Source organism: Lepisosteus platostomus, chromosome 10 (assembly GCF_059453375.1).
Source record: "Lepisosteus platostomus isolate fLepPlt1 chromosome 10, fLepPlt1.hap1, whole genome shotgun sequence".
Lineage (NCBI taxonomy): Eukaryota > Metazoa > Chordata > Actinopteri > Semionotiformes > Lepisosteidae > Lepisosteus > Lepisosteus platostomus.
This window is the reverse complement of record NC_142620.1, coordinates 47,304,060-47,325,662: the sequence shown is the minus strand read 5'-3', so window position 1 is coordinate 47,325,662 and position 21,603 is coordinate 47,304,060. Positions and strand designations below refer to the sequence as shown.

The window sequence follows — 21,603 nt, the reverse complement described above, 5'->3', positions numbered from 1 at the left end:
CAGCAATGATTCTCTCTGAGAGCATCACAGATCTCTTTTGACCTAAGCATCCCATACTACAACCCCAAATACCTCCCACCCAAACACCCACAGGTTCTGATTTTATATACAGTACAGGTGGAAAACACTTTCTGATGATGAACTAATCATGTGCACTTGTTTAGCAACACCTGATTCTAATTACCTTCTTAACTGATAATGAAGCAGTAATGATGCACTTAGTTTTGTACAAGGCTTTTGAATGTTGGCTGATTTCGTTTAATAAATAATGACAAAGTAAAATGTGTGTGTATTTGTCATTTGATTGATCTATTATTAGGATTTGGTGTTAACTAGGTGAAGGTCAGATATACCTTTATATGTAAAACCGCAGAATCTTAAGGGTGTTACTTTCTTTTTCACATCACTGTTCAATGCTTTTTAAATGTTAAGCCTGAATTTGTAATGCAATATTGCACATAAATAAGTATTTATGTTATTATAGTTATTAAAATGAGTACACACAATATAAAATATATTATGTGTTAAAATTCTGACAAGCTGAAGGACTTGGGGAAAACATTGAAAAGAAATACCAATAAAATAAAACGATTTAAGTGGACTGTTCAGGTATGATTGATCTAGAAACCAAAATGGCACATTTTATTTTATTTTGCCACAAACTTTGTAGGAAAATAAAGCAGTCTGATGGGTATTATGCACTCATTGACAGACTTGTACTAATTTGTTTACATCACAAAACATAACCCACAACCCAAATCATTGTTTAGAAATAATTACTCAAAAAAGCTGCAAATAAGTACAAACAATTTTAATTAGAATTTGAATGATCTCTACAACTAGAAACCTTACTCTTTTCATGTACTACTGTAGCATAAAAGGTTTTTAAGAAGCAGCCAGTTACTCTTTAATACCCTGTAGTAAAGCCAACATCAGATGTAGACAGCAGACAAAGGTGGAATGAGCTTCTTTTCAAAATGAAAACGAATATAGTCAGAAAAATCCATAATTTTCAGCATCTTGCTAGTAATGAAGTCATTTGATAATTAAAGGATGACCTTTAATGAATTTAATTAGACTTACATTGAAAATCATGCAGTACTTGATTTTACAGATGGAATCGTGATGACTCAGACACCTTAGGATGGTATTGACTGCTTGTTTCAGAGGAAACATGCAAATTATTATTTTTTCTTTTGTGGCTGGTCAATTATTTACAGGCTTCAAATACTTGCAAAAGGCATCTGTATTTAAAAGCATGTTTGTGAGAGAAACGTGATGTGCAAGATAATTGTGTGACTCTATTTGTGGATAACTTTTACTTTTGTTTTGTGTTACCATTTGATCTGGATTCAATTACATCTGTATGTACAGTAATTACATGAAAATGTGATGAACAACATTAATCAGCAGGACTATGCAGTATCTAGATAGTAATAATTATTATAAATATCATAATATCATACATTAAACACTTTGGTTTTCAAAATATCACTTCAGACACCACAGTTTGAAGTACTGTACATAAAAAGACGGTATTAAAATTGATTAACACTTTTTATATACCAGAAAATACATCAAGAAGGTTTCATAAACTCTGAAGACAGACATTTCACATCAATATTACAATTAGATTTTACAGTAATTTGCAACTCATAGTCTTCCTATAGAGCATGAACTGTTGCAAATTAATTTTCTCCAAAGAGCTCAATATTTTAGATGTACTGTATATACTAATACAGCAAATATTCATTACTATACAGTTGTTATTAGTAATATATTTGAATAAGATACACATTATTTATAGAAAACTTTATTTGTAGAAATAAGCAATATATGTGTTGTCATGTATTGTCAACATGACAGCCTTTGTTGTTAAAAAAATTAAGTCACTAGATAACGGGTGTTTCCTTTAAGGCCAATATACCACAGATTTCATCACGTCTATCATCTCATTATACAGTACATACTATATTAACACTAAGGGCTTCAATTAGGTTGCACGGAGTGTGTTTAATTTGTAATACTGTACATGTATGTGTCTTGAAAAACACGAATACAGCTATATTATGATGATCTCTTGCCTTTACATTTTGCTTTCAATATAAATCATAACTACAAATAATTCATTGTAAATCGCATTCTTGTGTTTTTAAAATGTAAACATTTGCCATCCGGTGAGATTATTTCATTTAATTTGAAATCGCCAATTACTATTATAATAACGCAACTGATTAGCATTTATGAAATGGAAATGACCAATTACATTGTTACATCTTACGTTTATAGCGATGGCCCCTGTGTTCACATAGAGAGAATAAGGGTGTCCAAACAGACTGCTCTCACTCTCGTTCCCCTCCAGTCATTCACCTTTAGCTACACATTCTGAAGTAACAGGTTCAGAGGAAAGCGGCCCCTCCCTCTTGGGCTTATGACATAAACCAGGCTCAAATTTGTGACGTCTTTTTTTCCAGTGGAATCACCTGGGATATGTAAGATTATGTATTTTGTGCATTAGTTATTAGAATTACATTTGAACATCACGTGTATAAGGGAGGGCAGTGGCTGCTCAGGCACTCAGTTCACTATGAGAAAAATTAGATCAGTTAATTCTCATATATTATCTTCTGCACTTTTCTTTTTCGTGCCTGTGTTCCATGCACACATAAGCCAAGACTATAATGAATATTTGACTGTTTAAACTCTAGGTCACAGCTACAATCGGCTCCACAATGGAAATGTCTGTTCTCCCAGAGTGCATTTTGGAGGTGGACTTTGTGCTTGGATTGATGAGTTTGCTGCTTCTGCAGTTTCCACGTTCAACCCATGCATTCCTAAAGGGGGGTGAAATTGAGGGCATGACATGGGTGTTTGTAGGTTGCTGCCTTCTGCAGATGCATAACAAAGATTTCAGTTCAGAGCGAAAGCTTTCATTCAGCCAGCAGTATATGAAGGGATTGTAGCAGGTGCTGCTCATAGCAAACCAGTGGAATGCAAAGTATAGTGCATTGTTGGTAATGATGGCTTTGCTAGAGACCAGGACTACATAGCAGTTCAGTGGAAACCAGCAAACTGCAAAGACAACCACCACAAGCATTAGCATCTTCAGGGTCATCTTCTTTTTGCGGCGATGAGCAAAATACTGTTCCATTGTAACATCACCAATGGCATTCCTCATCCAGAGCTTCTTTGCCACAATAATGTAAGCCACTGAGATGATACACAAGGGTAGGACATAGAGTAAGACAAAAGTGGCCAAATCCAAATACTTCCAAAAGAGGTCAGCAGGCTGAGGAAAGCTATGAAGGCACACCATCCGGACCTTTTTATAACTTCAATACAAAGAAAAAATATATATATATATATTTTATTAATCAACAGTTATATGACATTACATATATCACAGTGTTTTTTTAAAGAAAAAAAACATAAACAGCTCTCATTTTCCACTGATTTTCTACTGATTTGCTCTTGCAAACATTCTGAGATTATTACTGAGACTTTTATGATTGTGGCAACAATGAAAAAAAAATGTAAATGTTAAAGACAGTACACTGGCTATAGTATGGCTTTAAAACTCTCTTTTTGATTAATAGATCAATACAATAATAAACTCTTAGTTTATTGTTTGGGAGATCAGGCCATGTAATATTAGAAAATGTATTTTTATCTCACCCAAATTCAAAGCGGAAAAGATTCTGATAGATGGCATGGGGCAAAGAGAAACAGGTTGCCATCACCCAGATCACAGCAATACAGATCACTCCTCTCACTGTTGACATGCGGGGCTTAAGAGGATGCATGATCACCTAAAAAAACACGACATACACGCATCTCTATATATTTATTCCAATCTCTTTAAATAAAAACACATCCATTGTGCACAATATTCCACCTTATAATACGTTAATAATGAATATACAGGATGCAGGTCTTAGCAAACTTTTAAAAAATCTTCTTCAAAACACTATTTTACATTTAGAATTAGTGTGGTAGCAAATGAAATGAACATATTACTGTATGAAGCTTTAAACTTAGTACTGCATCTATAACATATAGTCACATTAACCTAACCATGCTACACTTTATACTACACAATAATACACATGAGGTATTAACATCAAATCCTTTACATTTTGAACATCAAATTAATTAATATTGCAGATGGCTAGCTAGGATGTCCTTGAAAAAATCTAATAAACATTTCTTTACGAAAATCTATATTTTGAAAAATGTATACTGAATAAATATTTTGTTTTTAAGATGGGATCAGAATTTTTTACAAGACAAGAGAGTGTTTCTTTTGCACTTCTAATACTGAGCAAAAGGTACAGTATTTTTGCACATACCTGGTGTCGGTCAAGAGCAATCGCAGTAAGGGTTAACACCGAGACATGAACTGAGCAGTATTGTGCGAAACGACTGACATGGCACATCGCTTTCCCGAATACCCAAGAGCTGTTAACAAACCTCACCTGAGAAAAAACAGAAATCCGCAGAAGCAACAGTGAACATGCCAATGCTACTTTTAGCAATGTATCTTTTCATAATCAGAATATACAGAATGATTTCTGTAGCAACATCTGCTGGTATTCAAATAATCCGGACTACAGTGTTTTGAATAACTGTACAATGTAGGGCTTTTCTGATGAAACCAAAACAAGGCGGACAAATTGGTTTTAAAGCTTTTTACTATCTGAGGTGTTAAAAAGATATCGCACTGAGAAGAAATTACCAAAATGTTTTCTGTGTAAAATAGAAAAACTGAATTTGTCAGACAGGCTAATATCCTTTCATAAGAGCTTTCTTTATATCAAACGTAACTCAATAATGTATTTGCAGCTATGCACGTTTTAACTTCCATCAAATAAATCGGAATACAGTACATTATTAATGATTATTAATTTAAATTAGACCGTGTAATGGTTCTTGCTGTGCGAACCAGGGATTTAGTAAAAAGGCAGTTTTGGTTGCCCAGAATGTTACAAACTTAAATTATTCTTATTAAGGTTCTATTTTACAAAATATGAAAGGATAGAGACACTTTTTATAAAAAAGACCGCATCTACAGGTATATGTATCTTTCTAACAAAAGCCAAACTAATCTACATTACATTACGATCATTAATCAGCGCATCAGTGAGAGGCAAAGAAATCAAGACAACTTACCAAGGTAAACGGTGTATTAAGCAGGGTAATCATTATGTCAGCAATAGCCAAGTTGGCTATGAACAAGCTGGTAGCAGAATGAATTCTCTTGTTTTTTATTACAACATGACACACCAAGATGTTTCCAAACAGAGAAATAACGATGATAACCGAATAAGCAACTATAAGAAGAGCCTTTACAGTCGGATTCTGTGATTCAGTTTCATATTTGGTTCCGTTGTCATAAATTCCTTCATCGAGGGTAAAATTCCAGTTGAAAAACCAAGAGCTGTTAGGAAACCCGTAGAAAGCTGAGAACAAGTCCGATAAATTGGTCGCATCAGACTTTTGAAATGATTTAGAGACATATGGCAAGGACAGCCACATGTACCTCGTCATTTTCGTATTTGTTATTTGTTGTTTTTATGCGTCGTGAAGGTATTGAATATGACACTGCATTTTAAGTATGATTTTCTTACGTACAAATGATTTGTTCTGTAAAAGGTACTGAATATAGCGCAGTTCCTTAGACACTTTTTATTCACTATTTACAAGTTTCTTATCCACGGTAGCGAAGCTCTTACTTTTTCCCAGCCAATAGTAGAGTATATCACAAAACGCCAGCTCATTTCAGATGAAACATCTACTGTACACAAGAAGACGAATACTTGAAGCAAGTCTGCAGACGCTGTCCAAAGTATTAACAACCATCTAAATAATTCCTCGTTTGGACGATGCCTCGGTTATATAAAGCTGCTTTGATGTGTAATGTCTCCACGAAACAACCAATAAAGCTTCAGCAGCTAAGCGGAGTCGCCTGTGTGTCAACTACTGGCAGTAGTACTGGACCTTCTCAAGTGCATCACCAAATACAGTATAGTCGTCTTCTGGGGAATACAAACTGTGACTGGGGGGATGCTCTCCTGCGAAGACCTCTAAACGGACGTGTGAGAAGACAGCTAAACCCAATGTTCAAATCAGATTTACAGCTGACAGTTTGCTGAAGAAACATTAGAGAGTAAACACTGTGGACCACGATAGGTATTTTTACAGAATTAAGTAAAATGAATCAAAAGACTGGGAATTGTAACTAATCAAATGCTCAGCTATCTAATTTGTTTCAATATTAAGTTTTCTGTAGCCGCACAGTATATAATTCAATTAAACTATTTTTGAAAATTGTTCGCTGCTTTTTTTCATTTCTAGTGAAGCTCGGTGGCACTGAAATTTGCAGGAATCATGATAGATTATTCTATTTACATTTGGATCTTGGCTAGCCTCGTCCCAAGCTTTTTAATTAAAATGACCGTTTCAGACCGTTGCTGGTCTAGAAATGAACTCGTTATACACAATATTTCTGTTACACTTAAGGAATATCAAGGCTAGATGGAAGTTTAATTCAAAATAAATATTATCTATATATTGAAGAAGCTAACACTCCCTAATGTATTTTCAGCAGGGTGCATAAATTCCTAGGCTAGGTGGTAGCATTTACCATTTCTATTGTCTGTACAGGAATAATAATAATTTTTTAAAATGTAACCACTTCTTTGATTATATATACATATGGGCACATTTTTTCTTGAAATCAATTTCAGAACTCTGTAAAATACTGTTTTCTAATACCACAAATGGTCAATAATAATAGACAATTATTAAAAGCTCACAATAATGTACTTGTAAAAAATTCAGAGAAAACTTCAGAGATTTTGGAGGAGAGCTTTGAATAAGAGAACACAAACTTCTAGGGATTTTGCATTCCTTTGATTAAAATTTGTTTATGCATCTCTGCATACATTTTCACTAGGTTACATCCTATGTTCAGTGATATTGATATTGACTGTGTCATGTGTCCTTCAGGTCACACTATTTTGAAAGTGGGTATACTGTATATACTTTCACAAAAAAAGCAATACCTACTCAGATATACACTACAGTTCTTACTTAACAATTAGCTTTTACAGTTTTATTTCCATATGTGTTAATTATACATTTCTTTTTAATGGTTTTTAAGTGTACTTATCAAAACTCGTCATTTATACAGTATATTCACAAAGTCAATATCTGTTTGTTGCTGGTTGAAGCCATTGCCTTATTGTAAATATGGTGTGATTTATGGGAAGCAAGATGTTGTTTGATCTGAGTTTGGCAATGGTTTTAATTTATGAGGTTTACAGTTTCCATCATCTTACTACCGCCTAGTATTAAAGCTCATGATAAGTGAGAAGGGCCACTCAAGTCTGTAGTAGATCTTCCATGGCATAAAAAAGCTGTTGTTACGTTATGAAATTGTGGTGCGGGATTGCTGTCATGTTATGATAAGCCTGCAGGAATGGCAGCAGAGAAGATCCTGGGACTTGAAGGATGTAGACTGTCAATGTAGTGCCATGCAGTCAGGTTGTTATGAATCTCTTCAAGTGAGTTCCCTACCAATCAGATCTTCACTCTTGGACCTCCCCATCAATCGATGTGTTATATTCAACAATTAGGGTATTGTTCTGCATAGCTGCACAACACTCACTGACATCCATCAGGTACTGCAAACTTGACTTGTCAAGAGGACTTGCTGACATGTCTACTGGTGCTTGACCTCAGCATTGATACAAAGGTGTTGTTTTCATTATAATAAAAAAGGAATTGGAATACCATCATGGGTGGTCATGACAAAACAACAAAATAACAAAAAAACAGTTAAACTCCTAACATTATATTTCTAAAATCAAGTACAATTAGAGTTAACTTACTTTTGACGAACTTCCATTGAATTTCAAAACTACACAACAGAAAACACATACAGTTCTGAGCTAAAGAAACTTTGTGATAGACACCAGTGTTCCCTTCAATGTGGTTTTATAATTATGTGTGGAATTGACAAGAAATACTGGAATAAAATGTAGCTGGAATGCCTCACATATCCTATAAGGTTTTAATGGAATTATAAGAAAGTTATAAAATAAATTCATGAGGAAGGTTAGAGACCAATTTTGCACTTCCTTTCACCTGCGTGTACAGTATAAGTCTCGCACCTGGGACTTCCTGTAGTGAGATTCGTTTGTCACCTTCCTGCCACCTCATGTGCACCCATGAGCAATTCCCTGGAGCAATCCCCTCAATACAGAGAGGGTGGGGTCAGAGCTGTCTCATTTGTTGATGTGAATTCACTTTCACATTTTTAGGGGATAACATAACTGCTGAATTTCATGTATTGTTATTTGTATTAACAAGGCAAAGAACAAAGGGTGTTGAAGAGCAATGTTGGAGGATGTTGCACCACTGCTAAGAATTCTAAGAACATTATGCAACTTTTTTTCCCACAATGAAAATTGCATGATGTGTCAAAACATTTGACAACGCTCCACAGAGAAAGGGCACATTTCTTTTATCTGGACTACAAGGTGAATCTTCTAGTCATTCAGGGCTTTCAATGGTTTATGAAAAAAAAACAAGTTTTGAAGAAGCATGAAAGAGAACTGTATTTAACTTCTGTTTAAAACACATAAAACACAAATAAAAATACAATATAAAATATAACAAAAATCTACAGTATATTTTATTGATTCCTCCTTTCTTAGCCAAGACCATTTGTAAAACATAGAACAGAAGATAAGGATTGTGAAAATTTGGTTAGGTTGAGCTGGCTTGCTTGATTATTTACTTATATATTTTCATGATTTCAAACAAAACACTTCAGAAGAAATAAAAATGTATTAGTATTTGCAGGGCTTGATGTGCAAAAAATGTACTTGCCAGTTGGGGATTATTTGGGGGAAAAGCTAACAGGCGTCATGGCTGTTACTTCCATATTAACTTTTGAGAGTAACAATGGAACATCTGACATAATATTGATCTAAGGCTTTTCAGAATATAAGGCAGGTCTTACAATAATAAAAAATAAATCAATAATAAGAGCTTTGCAGCATTACTGTATATGTCGAAGTAGTCTTTATGGCTATTTGTTCATACCAAATGGATCCATCAGCAGTGCTTGTTGAAAGGTTGACTCAGAAAAGTATAAAATGGCATTGGTGAATTGAATTATGGTTGGTCAAGAATAAAAATATTTAAAAAGTTCCAGAGTAATTTTACCAATTGGATACCAATTGGTATTTGTATTTCTAGATGAGCTATTGTGAGGTCCCACACAATATCATAAATAACTCTCTTAAATGTCAGATGCTATACATAAAACGGATATACTGGTTAGGCCACTAATTTGCACCTATTGTGCATGCAGCTACAGTATATGTAACAACTAGATTTCTTTTATAAAATATGTGGCTTTGCCATATACAGCTTTTTTAGTAGTATTATGTATCTTTCGGTGTTCAAAGTTCAGAGTCTAGTACAGAAATACTAGAGTCCATCAAATATTAAGTTCACTCTATAAATACTGTATATACTGTACACATTCTAAGAATACTAAGATTTTTTTTTCTTTTAGTGTTGATCTTTGCTGAAATGTTGTCACTTTGGCATATTCTTGATATGTAGTACAAACTGACTAAGAGCAAAACAGACTGAAGAGACCTTTTCTTGTTAGTCTCATAGCTAATAATCTTAAATGGGGAGTCGCGAAAATGTATTTGTTAATAATGCAATGCACAAGGCTTGCAGCAGCCTGAGAAATAAAAAAGCCAGACCACGAATTTGCAGCTGACTTAACTAGATCATGTGGCCTGCCCATTTTAGAAGATGCCTGAAATGAAACAAGTCAAGGCATTATCCCAGTTATGAATTTGTTTACTTGGAAGCACAATGCATTTGAAAATGACACCAACTAAAGAGGCAGTCATGAATCTATTAGCTTTTGGTTACATGTATTTGGCTGGATGGAAGGCAGAACTAATTCTCACAAGTCAGTAATACTACAGCATCCAGCATGTGCAAATTGGACGTTATCCTGGTAAGAAACACCACTTATTTGTGTATTTTCAAAAAGAAAAAAAATATGTTGCACATTGGAATGATCAAGAGACCTGCAGTACCGCCACAAGTTCTTGAATGCATTCTGCGTGGAACAGACCATGGGATAACATTCCGTTCTTTACCACTTGAAAGGCAGTGTGTTTTACAGGACAGAGAAATATACTGTATAATAAAGTACTATAAATTAACTGTAGTCATTTGGTAGTCCTTCTAATACAATAAAATTAATCCCTCTTATAAATAAAAAATCAGTTCAGTTGTCAATGCATTTGATTTGTATGTAAGTTTATTTTATGTAATTATGAAGAAAGGTCATATGAATCAAAACAGTGATCAGTGTTGCAGAAGTGGGTTTGTTAGCATCAATGTGTACTGATGATGGTAATCCAGTGCCAATGGCAGTAATGAATGCAGGGAGATGACTAAGATATTACAGAAACAGTGTAAATGACGCTTTCCTGAAAAAAAGTCTATTTTTCTGAGAAGAACAGTTATAGCAAGGACAAACACTAAGATACTTGCGCATGAAACACAAACACCCAACAGAAAGAAGGGCATGTTCAGACCTCAGGATTGACTTAAAATGGAGAAGCATTTGCATAGAACATTTAATGTCTTTCACTGAATTTTCCTTTCTGCTGTGACATAAACAACCTCAGAATTATTTGAATGCAGGACCAGATTTTATATTGTTGGATTTTCTTTTCAGCCAATCTAAAATAAAACAATTTCTTGTATCATTGTGATCATGAATGTTTCACCATGGGAACAAATAAGCTTGATTAAAAGAGGTGACTCACAAAGGTTATTGCAACTGATTTTATAAAAGGTTGAAATATTTAACACTGTATGTAATTATAATACCTGCAATAATGTGACATACTGTATACATTACTGCACATAAGTAGCAGGGTACTCCCCTAAATGTTATCTGGGGGAAATATCAATGTCTTGTTGGACTATACAGACAATAACAAGATATATACAGTACAGGCTCAGAAAGAGGTTTGTTTCACACTTTGATCGCTTGTCCTGTTCTTTGATGTGTTACTACTTCTTGTCCTGTTTGTCCTGTCTTACAATATGTTTGTGAGTTTTTGTCCTCTCCATTGACATGCAACATAAGCTGGTTTCACACTTCAATGTTCACACTTTGACCTGTTCTATGATATGTGATATTGACTTAATACTTAATACTTTGTAGAAATAAACTGTAGCTCTTAAAACAAAAGCTTTAACATATACCATTTGATAAAGCCTTTTTGATAAAGGCTAAATGAACAGACCCCAGCAATCACTCAAATACCTTCCATTATTTAAGCAGTAAGATTGTAGTGGTGCATACAGTAGGTGCAATACACATGTAAGTCCCACTTTGGTCTCAAAGTGTGAAACCAAATTCTGCTTGCCCTGCTCTTAGATACTGTATGTGATTATTTCTACTTTTAAACAGCTTTATGTAATTTTCCAGAAACATCTGTCAGTATTTACAGTATGCTTATTTAGCTTTAACATGCAAACAATACATTCATATTTCGTTCTGCCAAGAGGTGTTCTTATTGTTTCTTCTCTTATGATCTAAGATACTAGATACTAGGTCCATTCATGCATGCATCATAAGAACATCTTTACCTGTCCTACAACTCCATGATATACTAGAGATATGGAGGCACTGTGATACACCTGGTGGCAGGGTGCCATAGAAGGTATCATTATGTTAGTCTCCAGAAACTGACACACAAGCACAGCTTCAAGGACAAAAATAATAGTGCACTTTTATTCTCAGTGTTACTACATATTAAAACAGACAAACCAAGTATAAAAACCTAGCTCTCTCTGAGCTCTAACATCTTATGTTCATTTTATATCAGTACACAGGCAGATAAGCTGCTTATCAAAAGTCGTTCCAAATGGAACTCACAGTGTGATCATTGGATCATTTTTGAGTTGCACCCTTGCTCCCTTTCTAGAGAGCAGTGATGGCTAGCTCAAACTTTAAATGTCACTCAACTGATTGTGTTCAACCAGTTTCTCAGGGGACTGTGAATGGCAGTTCTCTTTTACCTGACAACACAGACTGTGCTCTTGATATATACAGTAGGATGTTCCATGCAGACCTAATGAATTGTGTTTATAAAGAACAAAAAATACTACATTAAAAAAATCAAGTCAGTTTCTTTTTAATCATTTGAGGGGTACCAGACTGAAAAGATAAATATGACATTAGTTCTTCATCCAGAGATACATCTCATATGATCTTTTAACAATTTGGTTAAAATTTGAACGCTGTTTTTTGTATTAAGTGTACGTGTAGGTATTCGGGTTACAAATACATTTTTAATGAATTGTTATGCTATCCTTCTTAAAATGTCTAGAGGCAGGAAAACAAAAGGGAAAAGCTGAAAAATATGGCACCGATGAGTCATGCACAGAATATTAAAGATTATATCCTGACTACCACATGGGAGCCCTTTATATTTGCAAGTGTAGTCAACAAGAAAAATATTTGCTTTTTCTATTGAAAACTTTAAAAAAAAAAGAGGCTTAGTTTATCCCAGTCTTTTAGTCAGATGATTCCAAATATAAATTCTTGTTTGACTCAGATGTGAGAAAGCTGGTGTAGAGGAACTCGTCAGAAAAATTGAAAGCAGCTTTTTTGTAAAACCTGGAAGATGAACATTTTCAAATGGCATTTTTGGGTGCTGTAAATCTTTACTCAGAGAAAACAAAATGTATGGAGAAGTCTGAAGTTTGCTATGCATTATGATGCAAGACAAGTTCTGTCCCCAACAGCAAAACTTCTATTCTACTGAAAGAATTGATGGTTCTGCCCTGTGAGGCACAGTGGTGCAGTGATAAGCATTGTTTTCTTGCAGTGCTAGGGCACTGCGTTCAATGCGAGATATGGGGTGCTATCTACAGTATGTAGAGTTTTTTATGTATTCTATATGTTCGCGTGGGTTTCCTCTCACAGTCTAAAGACCTACCTGTATACTGTAGGTAGGTTAATTACTGTAGCTTCTGGGTGTACATGTTTGTGTCTGAGTGTGCCCTGCAATAGACTGTACTGTATATCCTGCCTTGTGACCATTGCTTGCCAGGATAGGCTACAACTCCCCCTCCACCATGTATTGGATAAAGTGGTTAGAAAATGTCATTCATTAATATGGCCCTTATTTGGCTACCAGGAGCCAATTTATAGATTTCTTCTTTCTCAGATTATTTCACAGGGTTCTTTGCTGGTTCCCTTACTATTTTGTATTTATTGTATATTTTCCCTCTTGACTGTCATCGCAGACTATGATGACACTCAAATCTATTTATCGATTGCAATGCACTTTATACTGTAGATATCTTTGTAATATTAACATAAGAACAAAATAGAAAACTTTTCAAGATAAACTGTGACATGACTGAAATTTAGCTTACAGGCTTCACAATGTTGGAGACACCAGTGTTGTTATAGACATTGCTGAAATTAAACCCTGGATGAAGACTTATATTATTGCTTTCAAATGTTAAGAACATTACAAGGGTATCTTGCTCCCACCTACCTGTAGGTGATACAGTACGTTTGTTTATTATCTCTTTTGGCATGGCGAGTGATTTCCACTTGATTTAATACTATAGCATGGCTTGTTTACTACATATCCAAATATATTCTGAAGCACAAAACTTTCTCTTTCAGAGGACTAATTTCAAGTCCTCTAACACTTGTACAGTAAATAGCTGTGGTATATACAATAAATTACATAGGTGCTCATTCTATTCTGTTAGGACTCTGCAATATTTGCCAAAAACACTTGACAAAATGCAGTTTATATACACATTTATTTGGATTGTACATTGTACAGTATACTCAATGAGTGAACATCTTGAATAGTCCTTAGTTAGGTATTGCTGGAAATTAATAACAATATGCCCATACAGTATACTGTAACAGCACAGAAGGCTCTAAATATTCCAACCAGATGTTACCGTCTATATTGGTACTATACCCCTTCTCTATGATAATGTTCAATAGAGGCCAAGACCTTTGAGAAAGCCTGTTATTTAAACCTTTTATTGGGAAGTGAGTCATCTATGAAGCAAATAGCAGACCTTTTGAATCTCAAACAGGGCTTATGCCAGATGGGCAGGTCAGAATGCTTCTCTAAGGGGGAGGCATAAATGGTTTACTCACCATGTTCTTACAATCTAATGGACACTTTTTGTCCTCAGTATTCTCCACGGAGACCATAGTGGCTTAGTTTTTACCAGTGTAAGTGAAACTCTTAACCTTTCCATTATCTTCTTTAAAGGAGAAATCTGGTGGGGTAACCCTGCCATGCTGCATACTGTAGCAAAGTATACAGATGCAGCCATTCAAAATGAGCGGTAAAAACCTGCGGTACAGTAAACAACCCGCAGGGCACCGCGGTAAGTGATTGGCTGGCCAAAATGACCGACAGGGGCACTCGTGGTGCATTGGTTGGTAGTGAAAAGATTTAATCATTTAATGTCTTTACTGTGCACATTTCAATCCGCTTAGTTTTGAATATTTATATGGAATTTTACCACTAAAGGGAAATTTTAGTAGCTGAGCATAAAAAGAAGAGGAGCATAACGCATCTGAAGGTCATAAACGATATTAATTTTGGAACATAAACATACAGTATATAGCTGGTCTTGGTACTTTAAAGAAAAAAATACACACCAGTAATCCATTTCTCCCTAAACATTTTAAGCTTCGAAGTCTTTAACTAACGTGATACCGGAGTCAACAAGCATACTTTTAGAATTTGATTAAAAGGGAATATAATGTGGAATCGCGTATCTAAAGAATTTAATAACGGTATGATTATATTCCTGTGCTGCGACAGGGCTGTGTAGGGCTGTTTCGCCTGCCTGTTCATGTGAGTTGTCTTGTAGCCTACTGGTCTAGGTGCGTGACTAACAATGCACAGGTTGTGTGTTCGAATCCAGCTGGTGCTGGACTTTTCTTTTAACAAACATTTCTTCGAAAAAATAGAATAGCGATATTATGGACAATCAATTGACTTTTATATTTCAAAATATCGCAACATGATCGATTCTAAGTCATTTTTGATAACAATGAATAGTCACCTTCTTCCCTTCTGACAGCGGTTCCTGCTTCTATTGTGTGTGTGTGTGCAACAGAGTAAATTTGTATAGAGAAATGGAGGCTGGACAGTATGCGTTACAATATAAACATTTATATTGATTTAAATCGTGTTCTGATTTAAATCGCAAACGCGTGTTTAATTATATGTGTTTTTTAATCATAATCAGGCTAATGCATTTCTACATTTTCTGTATGAACTAGCTTAGAGGTTCATACAGAAAGACAGCTTGTGTTTAAATTGAGTGTAAGGTAATTTATGCTTCTAAAGTCATGGTCAGCATTTATTATTGTACTGTGCTGTAAACTTTTTCTGTGCCTAGTCACATTATTTTATAGCGTTTTTATTGCGTTATTAAATCCGGTGGCGCTGTGTGTTAGTTTCCTGACTCCCATTATTTAAACTGCGACACTGATCATTCATCTCTAAATAAACTTTATTTTATATAGCGTTTTAGGCAATAGGTAATTAGATTGCTCATAAACCTAATCGCTTTTTCTACATAAACACAGCGCGATTGCTCTCTGAAAATGCTTTTCCTTTATTTTTAAAGTAGGCTCAGATTTCAACTATAGATAGTATTATTATAAACTTTCTTGGAAAAATGTATTTTATGTAAACCATGTTTGCTATTAATTCATTTAGGGCTAAAATACGTTCATTGTCTTCCTATCGAGTTGAGTTGACATTGGAAGCCTGCCACACCCGGACTGTTAAACCAACGCATTCGCACGTCGTCAGTATTGGCTTTAGTATTCCCCCCCTCTCCCCTCAATTCAATTCAATTCAAGGTGTTTTATTTGCATGACAGATGGGTACAAGCAGTGTTGGGTATGTATATTGTAACGCTTACAGCAGACAGGCACTGTGTAAGAGCCGGCGCACCAGAGCAGCGCACCGAGGGAGCGTCTGCATTTGTAACTTAGTTTTTAAAATTAGTCAAGCAATATGAAGCATCTCCTTTTACTTAGTGCCTGAGCATAAAAAGAATAGGAGCATACTGCAACGCGTGTGAAGTCCATAAACGATATTAATTTTGGAACTTAAACAAACAGTATATGGCTGGTCTCGGTACTTTAAAGAAAACATACACACCAGTATTCCGTTTCTCCCTAAACATTTTAAGCATCGAAGTCTTTAACTAACGCGATACCGGAGTCAACAAGCATACTTTTAAAATTTGATTAAAAGGGAATATAATATGGAATCGCGTATCTCAAGAAATTAATAACGATATAATTATATTCATGTTGCAAAAGAACTGCAACGGACATAAAAACTCCCTTGCTTTTAACAGAGCGTTCCATAATTTCTAACTACGAAAATGCCAGGTGAAAGGATTTGTAAACATATTTTGTTAAAGCAAGTCAGTTTTTTCCGCAACACATAAAAGACATTTTTCCAAGAAAGTTTAGCCTTTGTCACTAATGAAACCACTAAATAAAGACATAAATATAGAAATCTTAAGATTTGTTTTATTTAATGTTGGTAGCAGGATGAACTGTCAGAGTGTATATTTTGTTGCAGAGTTGCTGCAAGATGTTAACAGTGAAAAAGGTATTTAGAAATGAGTTATTTCAAGATGACAATTTTCAGAATAATTGCAAATCTAGCAGGATAGAGAAAGCACAGAAAACTGGCAGTTAGATTGATCAGATTAGTATGGAAAGTCATTTAGCAAAGGGAATGAGAAGAGTGACAAACTAGTATACTTTAGATCTTTTTTTCTGAACCAGGGAATATCTGATCATGTTTCCCTATAACAATAATAAAAAACTTTATTTGATATATCACCATTAAAGGTGGCATCTCAAAGCAATACAGTAGATGTAAAAACAGATAAAAGGACCACAGATTACAAAGTAAATGCATATAAGAAAGACAAGCAGTTAGAGGTGCTACCAAAATTAGAAAATGAAGCAGATACAGACACTAAGTCTTCTGAAAAGAAAGGTTCTGAGGTTAGATTTAAACTGGCCCTGGTGTGTGTGTGTTTGTGTCTGTCTGTCCTGTGATGGACTGGCGCTATGTCCAGGGTGTATTCTGCCTTGTGTCCGTCGCTTACTGGGATAGGCTCCAAATCCTCTGTACTGGATAAAGAGATTAGAAATGGATGGAAGTAAAGGCACTGAAGAAACCCAGAAACCCACTATGAAATGGCAGCATCTCACTGAGAATAAAACATTTTATAGTGCTGGCTTAAGGAAACAGCCTTTCCACCTCTCTTGCACATCAGTATCCATACCTAGTTATTTAAACAAATTGCCTCTAATTATAAACATCTTAATATGCTGGCTCTGTGGATCCGCATCAGCTATGTTTGCCCATTCCTTCAATTCATGTGCATCCAACACACAGTTCAACGCTAGCAACTACACAAAATCTAAAATATGAGCTCTACTTGCCACTTACAATACCAACAGTACCAGCTAACTTTAGTAGTGACATTTTCATGGATCTTTTTAACAATAAAATTTACAACATCAAACTTCAGACACAATTAAACAGGCCTCAAAAAAGTCTGGTACAAACATTTTCAGCATGGAATAAACCGTTACTTTAATGGTATAAACCTTAAATGGATTCATATTCTCAATAAGATTTGGTGCTCAGTAACATGACTTAGAAAATGACAGAAGACATACGTATCATGCTTATCCTTCTATTTTTCATAATCGTAAACTCCTTAAGGCAGTTACATTTTCTCTGTTCTGACCTGGAGTTACAGAGAAATTTAAATTCTAATAAGAGATTTGTAATGAGGAAAGTCATACCAATCACTCATACAGTACCAGGATTTGCAATTACAATACAAATACTTTCTTTCTGTATGTGTTTATTTTGCAGTTTGAGTCTATGGCATTCCTTTGGGGGTCTATACTCCAAGGCATGACTTTTTTATGTATAAACATCAGTATTTACTGCTATTAATTACTGTACGATTTATAGTTGAAATCTGAGCCTAGATATAAAGTTAGATATAAAGTTAAAATCTCGACAAAGCAATGTAGGAAATACAGAGAAAATAAATCCTTTCTGACATCTAAAATCAGTTTCGATCAAGGTCTCTAAAACGAACAAGAAAAAGAGGATTTTCGGAGGGCAATTACGCTGTGTTTATATAGAATAAGTGATTTATGAGCAATCTAATTTCTTGTTCGTTTAAAACAGTGAAATGTCAGCTGCAAAAGATCGCACCAGAAACAGCACTCTCTCTGCCTGTCATAGACGTTCAGGAAAGGCTGAATGAAGTCATGTCAAGTACAATAATTCGGAGATCAATAATAACAGTTGTAGGACAGTATATAAGGAGGATAAGGATTTTGAAGTTGACTCGAAATCTGATAGGTAACCAGTGCAAGGACTTGAAAACAGGTGTAATGCATCCCTGATAGGATTTTTGCTGTCATATTCCGAACATATTGAAGATTGCTCAGTGTGGATTTAATTTCCCCAGTGAACAGGATGTGCATTTATTAATTCTAGAAAAAAAGCCTTTCTTGATTTCTCTAGTTCTTAGTTTCTCTAGTTCCCTTTAAAATAAACTATTATTCCAAAATGCAGAGTATTACATGGCCAGTATTTACACATGATATTTGTGATTTAAAGAAATTAACACAAGCAGCTTTTGGAGATTTAATTGTTGGCTGAGTTATTGCAAGACTAGAGATGTTGGCAAGAAGAAGATAATTTGCAGAAAGCTGAGGAATACACATCTTATAACAAGAACACTTCCTAATGGGGTTAGGCATACTTTTGATGAAGATGATGAAGTTAACAGACTATATGTTTACATAGATACTGAAATAAGGATTGTATTTTAAATTATGTGTAGTTGCTGGCATTGAACTGTGTGTTGGATGCACATGAATTGAAGGAATGGGCAAACATAGCTGATGCGGATCCATAGAGCCAGCATATTAAGATGTTTATAATTAGAGGCAATTTGTTTAAATAACTAGGTATGGATACTGATGTGCAAGAGAGGTGGAAAGGCTGTTTCCTTAAGCCAGCACTATAAAATGTTTTATTCTCAGTGAGATGCTGCCATTTCATAGTGGGTTTCTGGGTTTCTTCAGTGCCTTTACTTCCATCCATTTCTAATCTCTTTATCCAGTACAGAGGATTTGGAGCCTATCCCAGTAAGCAACGGACACAAGGCAGAATACACCCTGGACATAGCTCCAGTCCATCACAGGACAGACAGACACAAACACACACACACCAGGGCCAGTTTTCCCATAAACCAATTAACTTACCAGTATGTTTTGGAGTGCGAGAGGGAGTCATATCACACATATGGAGAAAAACCATGTAACCCAGAGAGAACATGTAAACCCCACACACACAGGATGGCAGGAATTGAACCTAGGACCCCAGTGATGCAAGATAGCAATGCTAACCACTTTGCCACCATTATAAATGGATGGATATCTTAGTTATCTTTCTAGTTCACAGGTTTGCATGCATAATTTAATTTTGAAAGCCACTGAGACATCAGGTACTACTGTTGTATTTATGAAAAAGAAACAAAACAAAAAACATACTAACAACTGTGCCATCCTACTCCTTAGTTAATACATTGTATTATTCATAAACAGTTAACATTGTTAGCAAAACATTTTGAATTATATTTAACCCTATTTTTTCTTTAGTTTTGTATTTAACTTATTATATGATAGTCAGACTTAATGTATATTTGAACAATGAAAATATATTTTTACAAGATTTTACATTAAGCACTTAAAATTAATATGGTTAATAATAGTAAACTGTAACATGCTGTAACAAGATCGGTTAAACTGCGAAGAAAATGCTTTCAGAGAAAATGTTTCAGGTGTGAAGAACATAGATCTCCAATGCAATTTCAACCAAACCTGTTCCCACACACCCTGCCCCCACTACCATTAGAATATACACAAAGCACTCAAATCTTTCGAGCTAATGATCAGGTGACCCGAGAGAGAGCGAGAGAAACACCAAGGGGTGCGGAACTATTTACATGGAAAACGGGCGATCTCCCCGGACTGTCCGCCTGTTTCACTGTTACCTGGATACCTCTTTATTTAGAACTCACTAACACTGATTTTTAGTTTAGAAGGATTCAAGTAGGGTTTTAGATGAAAGGCAGTGACCTTAATCAAGCCCAAATCATAATTGAACCCATTCAGAGCCTACATTACATTTTAGCGTTTCATTCTGAGCAGAAGACCCTCACACCTGAAGAAGGGGGAGGTGTTTTTCGCTAGAAATCTCGCCTGCTTCTACTTTACAACCGTGCTGGCTGTGACGAATTAAACCGGTTTTACAGGTTTCAATCACAGACCATGTGACATGGGAGTCAGGAAACTAACACACAGCGCCACCGGATTCGATAACGCTATAAAAACGCTATAAAATAATGTGACTTGGCACAGAACAAGTTTACAGCACAGTACAATAATAAATGCTGACCATGACTTTAGAAGCATAAATTGCCTTACACTCAATTTAAACACAAGCTGTCTTTAGCCCTCTAAGCTGGTTCATACAGAAATGTAGAGATCCAGGCTCAGAACACACAGCTTCATTAGCGAATACATATGCAGGACAACTAGAGAAGACGTTTTACAGAGGATGGATTTTTAGAAACATCCCATCAGTGACATCACTGAAGTCAACTCCTAGGTACTGTAACTGTCGTGTGGATAGTTTCACAAGAATCAGACAAAGGTTTAAGCATCGCTTGTTCTAGATAAAACTGCAAAAAAAAAAACAACAACCTATAATGTACTTCTTTGTGGCTCTGTTTGCCCAAATCATATATTCACAACGTGAAATCTAGAAAATAATATTACGTAACCAAAATCCGCAATATGGAAACAGAACCTGTGTAATTGTTGATAGATGATGTACTCGTAACATTTTTTCAAGACGAACTACAACATTTAAAAAATGACTTGTATGTACTTGATATCTCTAATCAATCCACGGGTCCCAGCACAAAACGAAACTAAAACGCATACCGTTTCGCGCTTCTTATTAGTTGCTCAAAAGTAATTTGACCGTATGAAATGCATAATATAAACCTAGAAACAAATACGTGAGCAGTACTTAAGCACTGTAGTATCGGTGTTAAGACATACCTCTCAAATACTGTAAATCAAGTTAAAAATATCTCAAGACCGATTCTGGTCATAATGAAACCATGTTTCGTGTATATTTTCTTTAAAGTACCGAGACCAGCCATATACTGTATGTTTATGTTCCAAAATTAATATCGTTTATGGCCTTCACATGCGTTGCAGTATGCTCCTATTCTTTTTATGCTCAGCTACTAAGATTTCCCTTCAGTGGTAAAATTAGATATGAATATTCAATACTTAAACGGGCACAGTTAAGACATTAAATATACATATACATACTG

General features: G+C 35.2%; 1 protein-coding gene across 1 annotated transcript; it reads right to left on the bottom strand.

Annotated features, from left to right (window-relative positions):
• Positions 1–798: 798 nt before the first annotated feature.
• Positions 799–6,085, bottom strand: gpr83 (G protein-coupled receptor 83). Its single transcript, XM_088596781.1, has 4 exons — positions 5,170–6,085; positions 4,350–4,475; positions 3,676–3,809; positions 799–3,332 (listed from the first exon to the last, which is right to left on the bottom strand). The coding sequence occupies exons 1-4, from the start codon at positions 5,545–5,547 to the stop codon at positions 2,705–2,707; spliced, it is 1,266 nt and encodes a 421-aa protein (XP_088452907.1). The 5' UTR covers positions 5,548–6,085; the 3' UTR covers positions 799–2,704.
• Positions 6,086–21,603: the final 15,518 nt, after the last annotated feature.

Excerpts from the sequence above, each read along its gene's own strand:
- gpr83 (XM_088596781.1), bottom strand. The coding sequence starts at position 5,547 with ATGACGAGGTACATGTGGCTGTCCTTGCCATATGTCTCTAAATCATTT. Across the intron at positions 3,810-4,349 it reads TTGCTCTTGACCGACACCAG|GTGATCATGCATCCTCTTAA; the intron begins GTATGTGCAAAA and ends GTGTTTTTTTAG. Across the intron at positions 3,333-3,675 it reads CTTTTCCGCTTTGAATTTGG|TTATAAAAAGGTCCGGATGG; the intron begins GTGAGATAAAAA and ends TTTGTATTGAAG.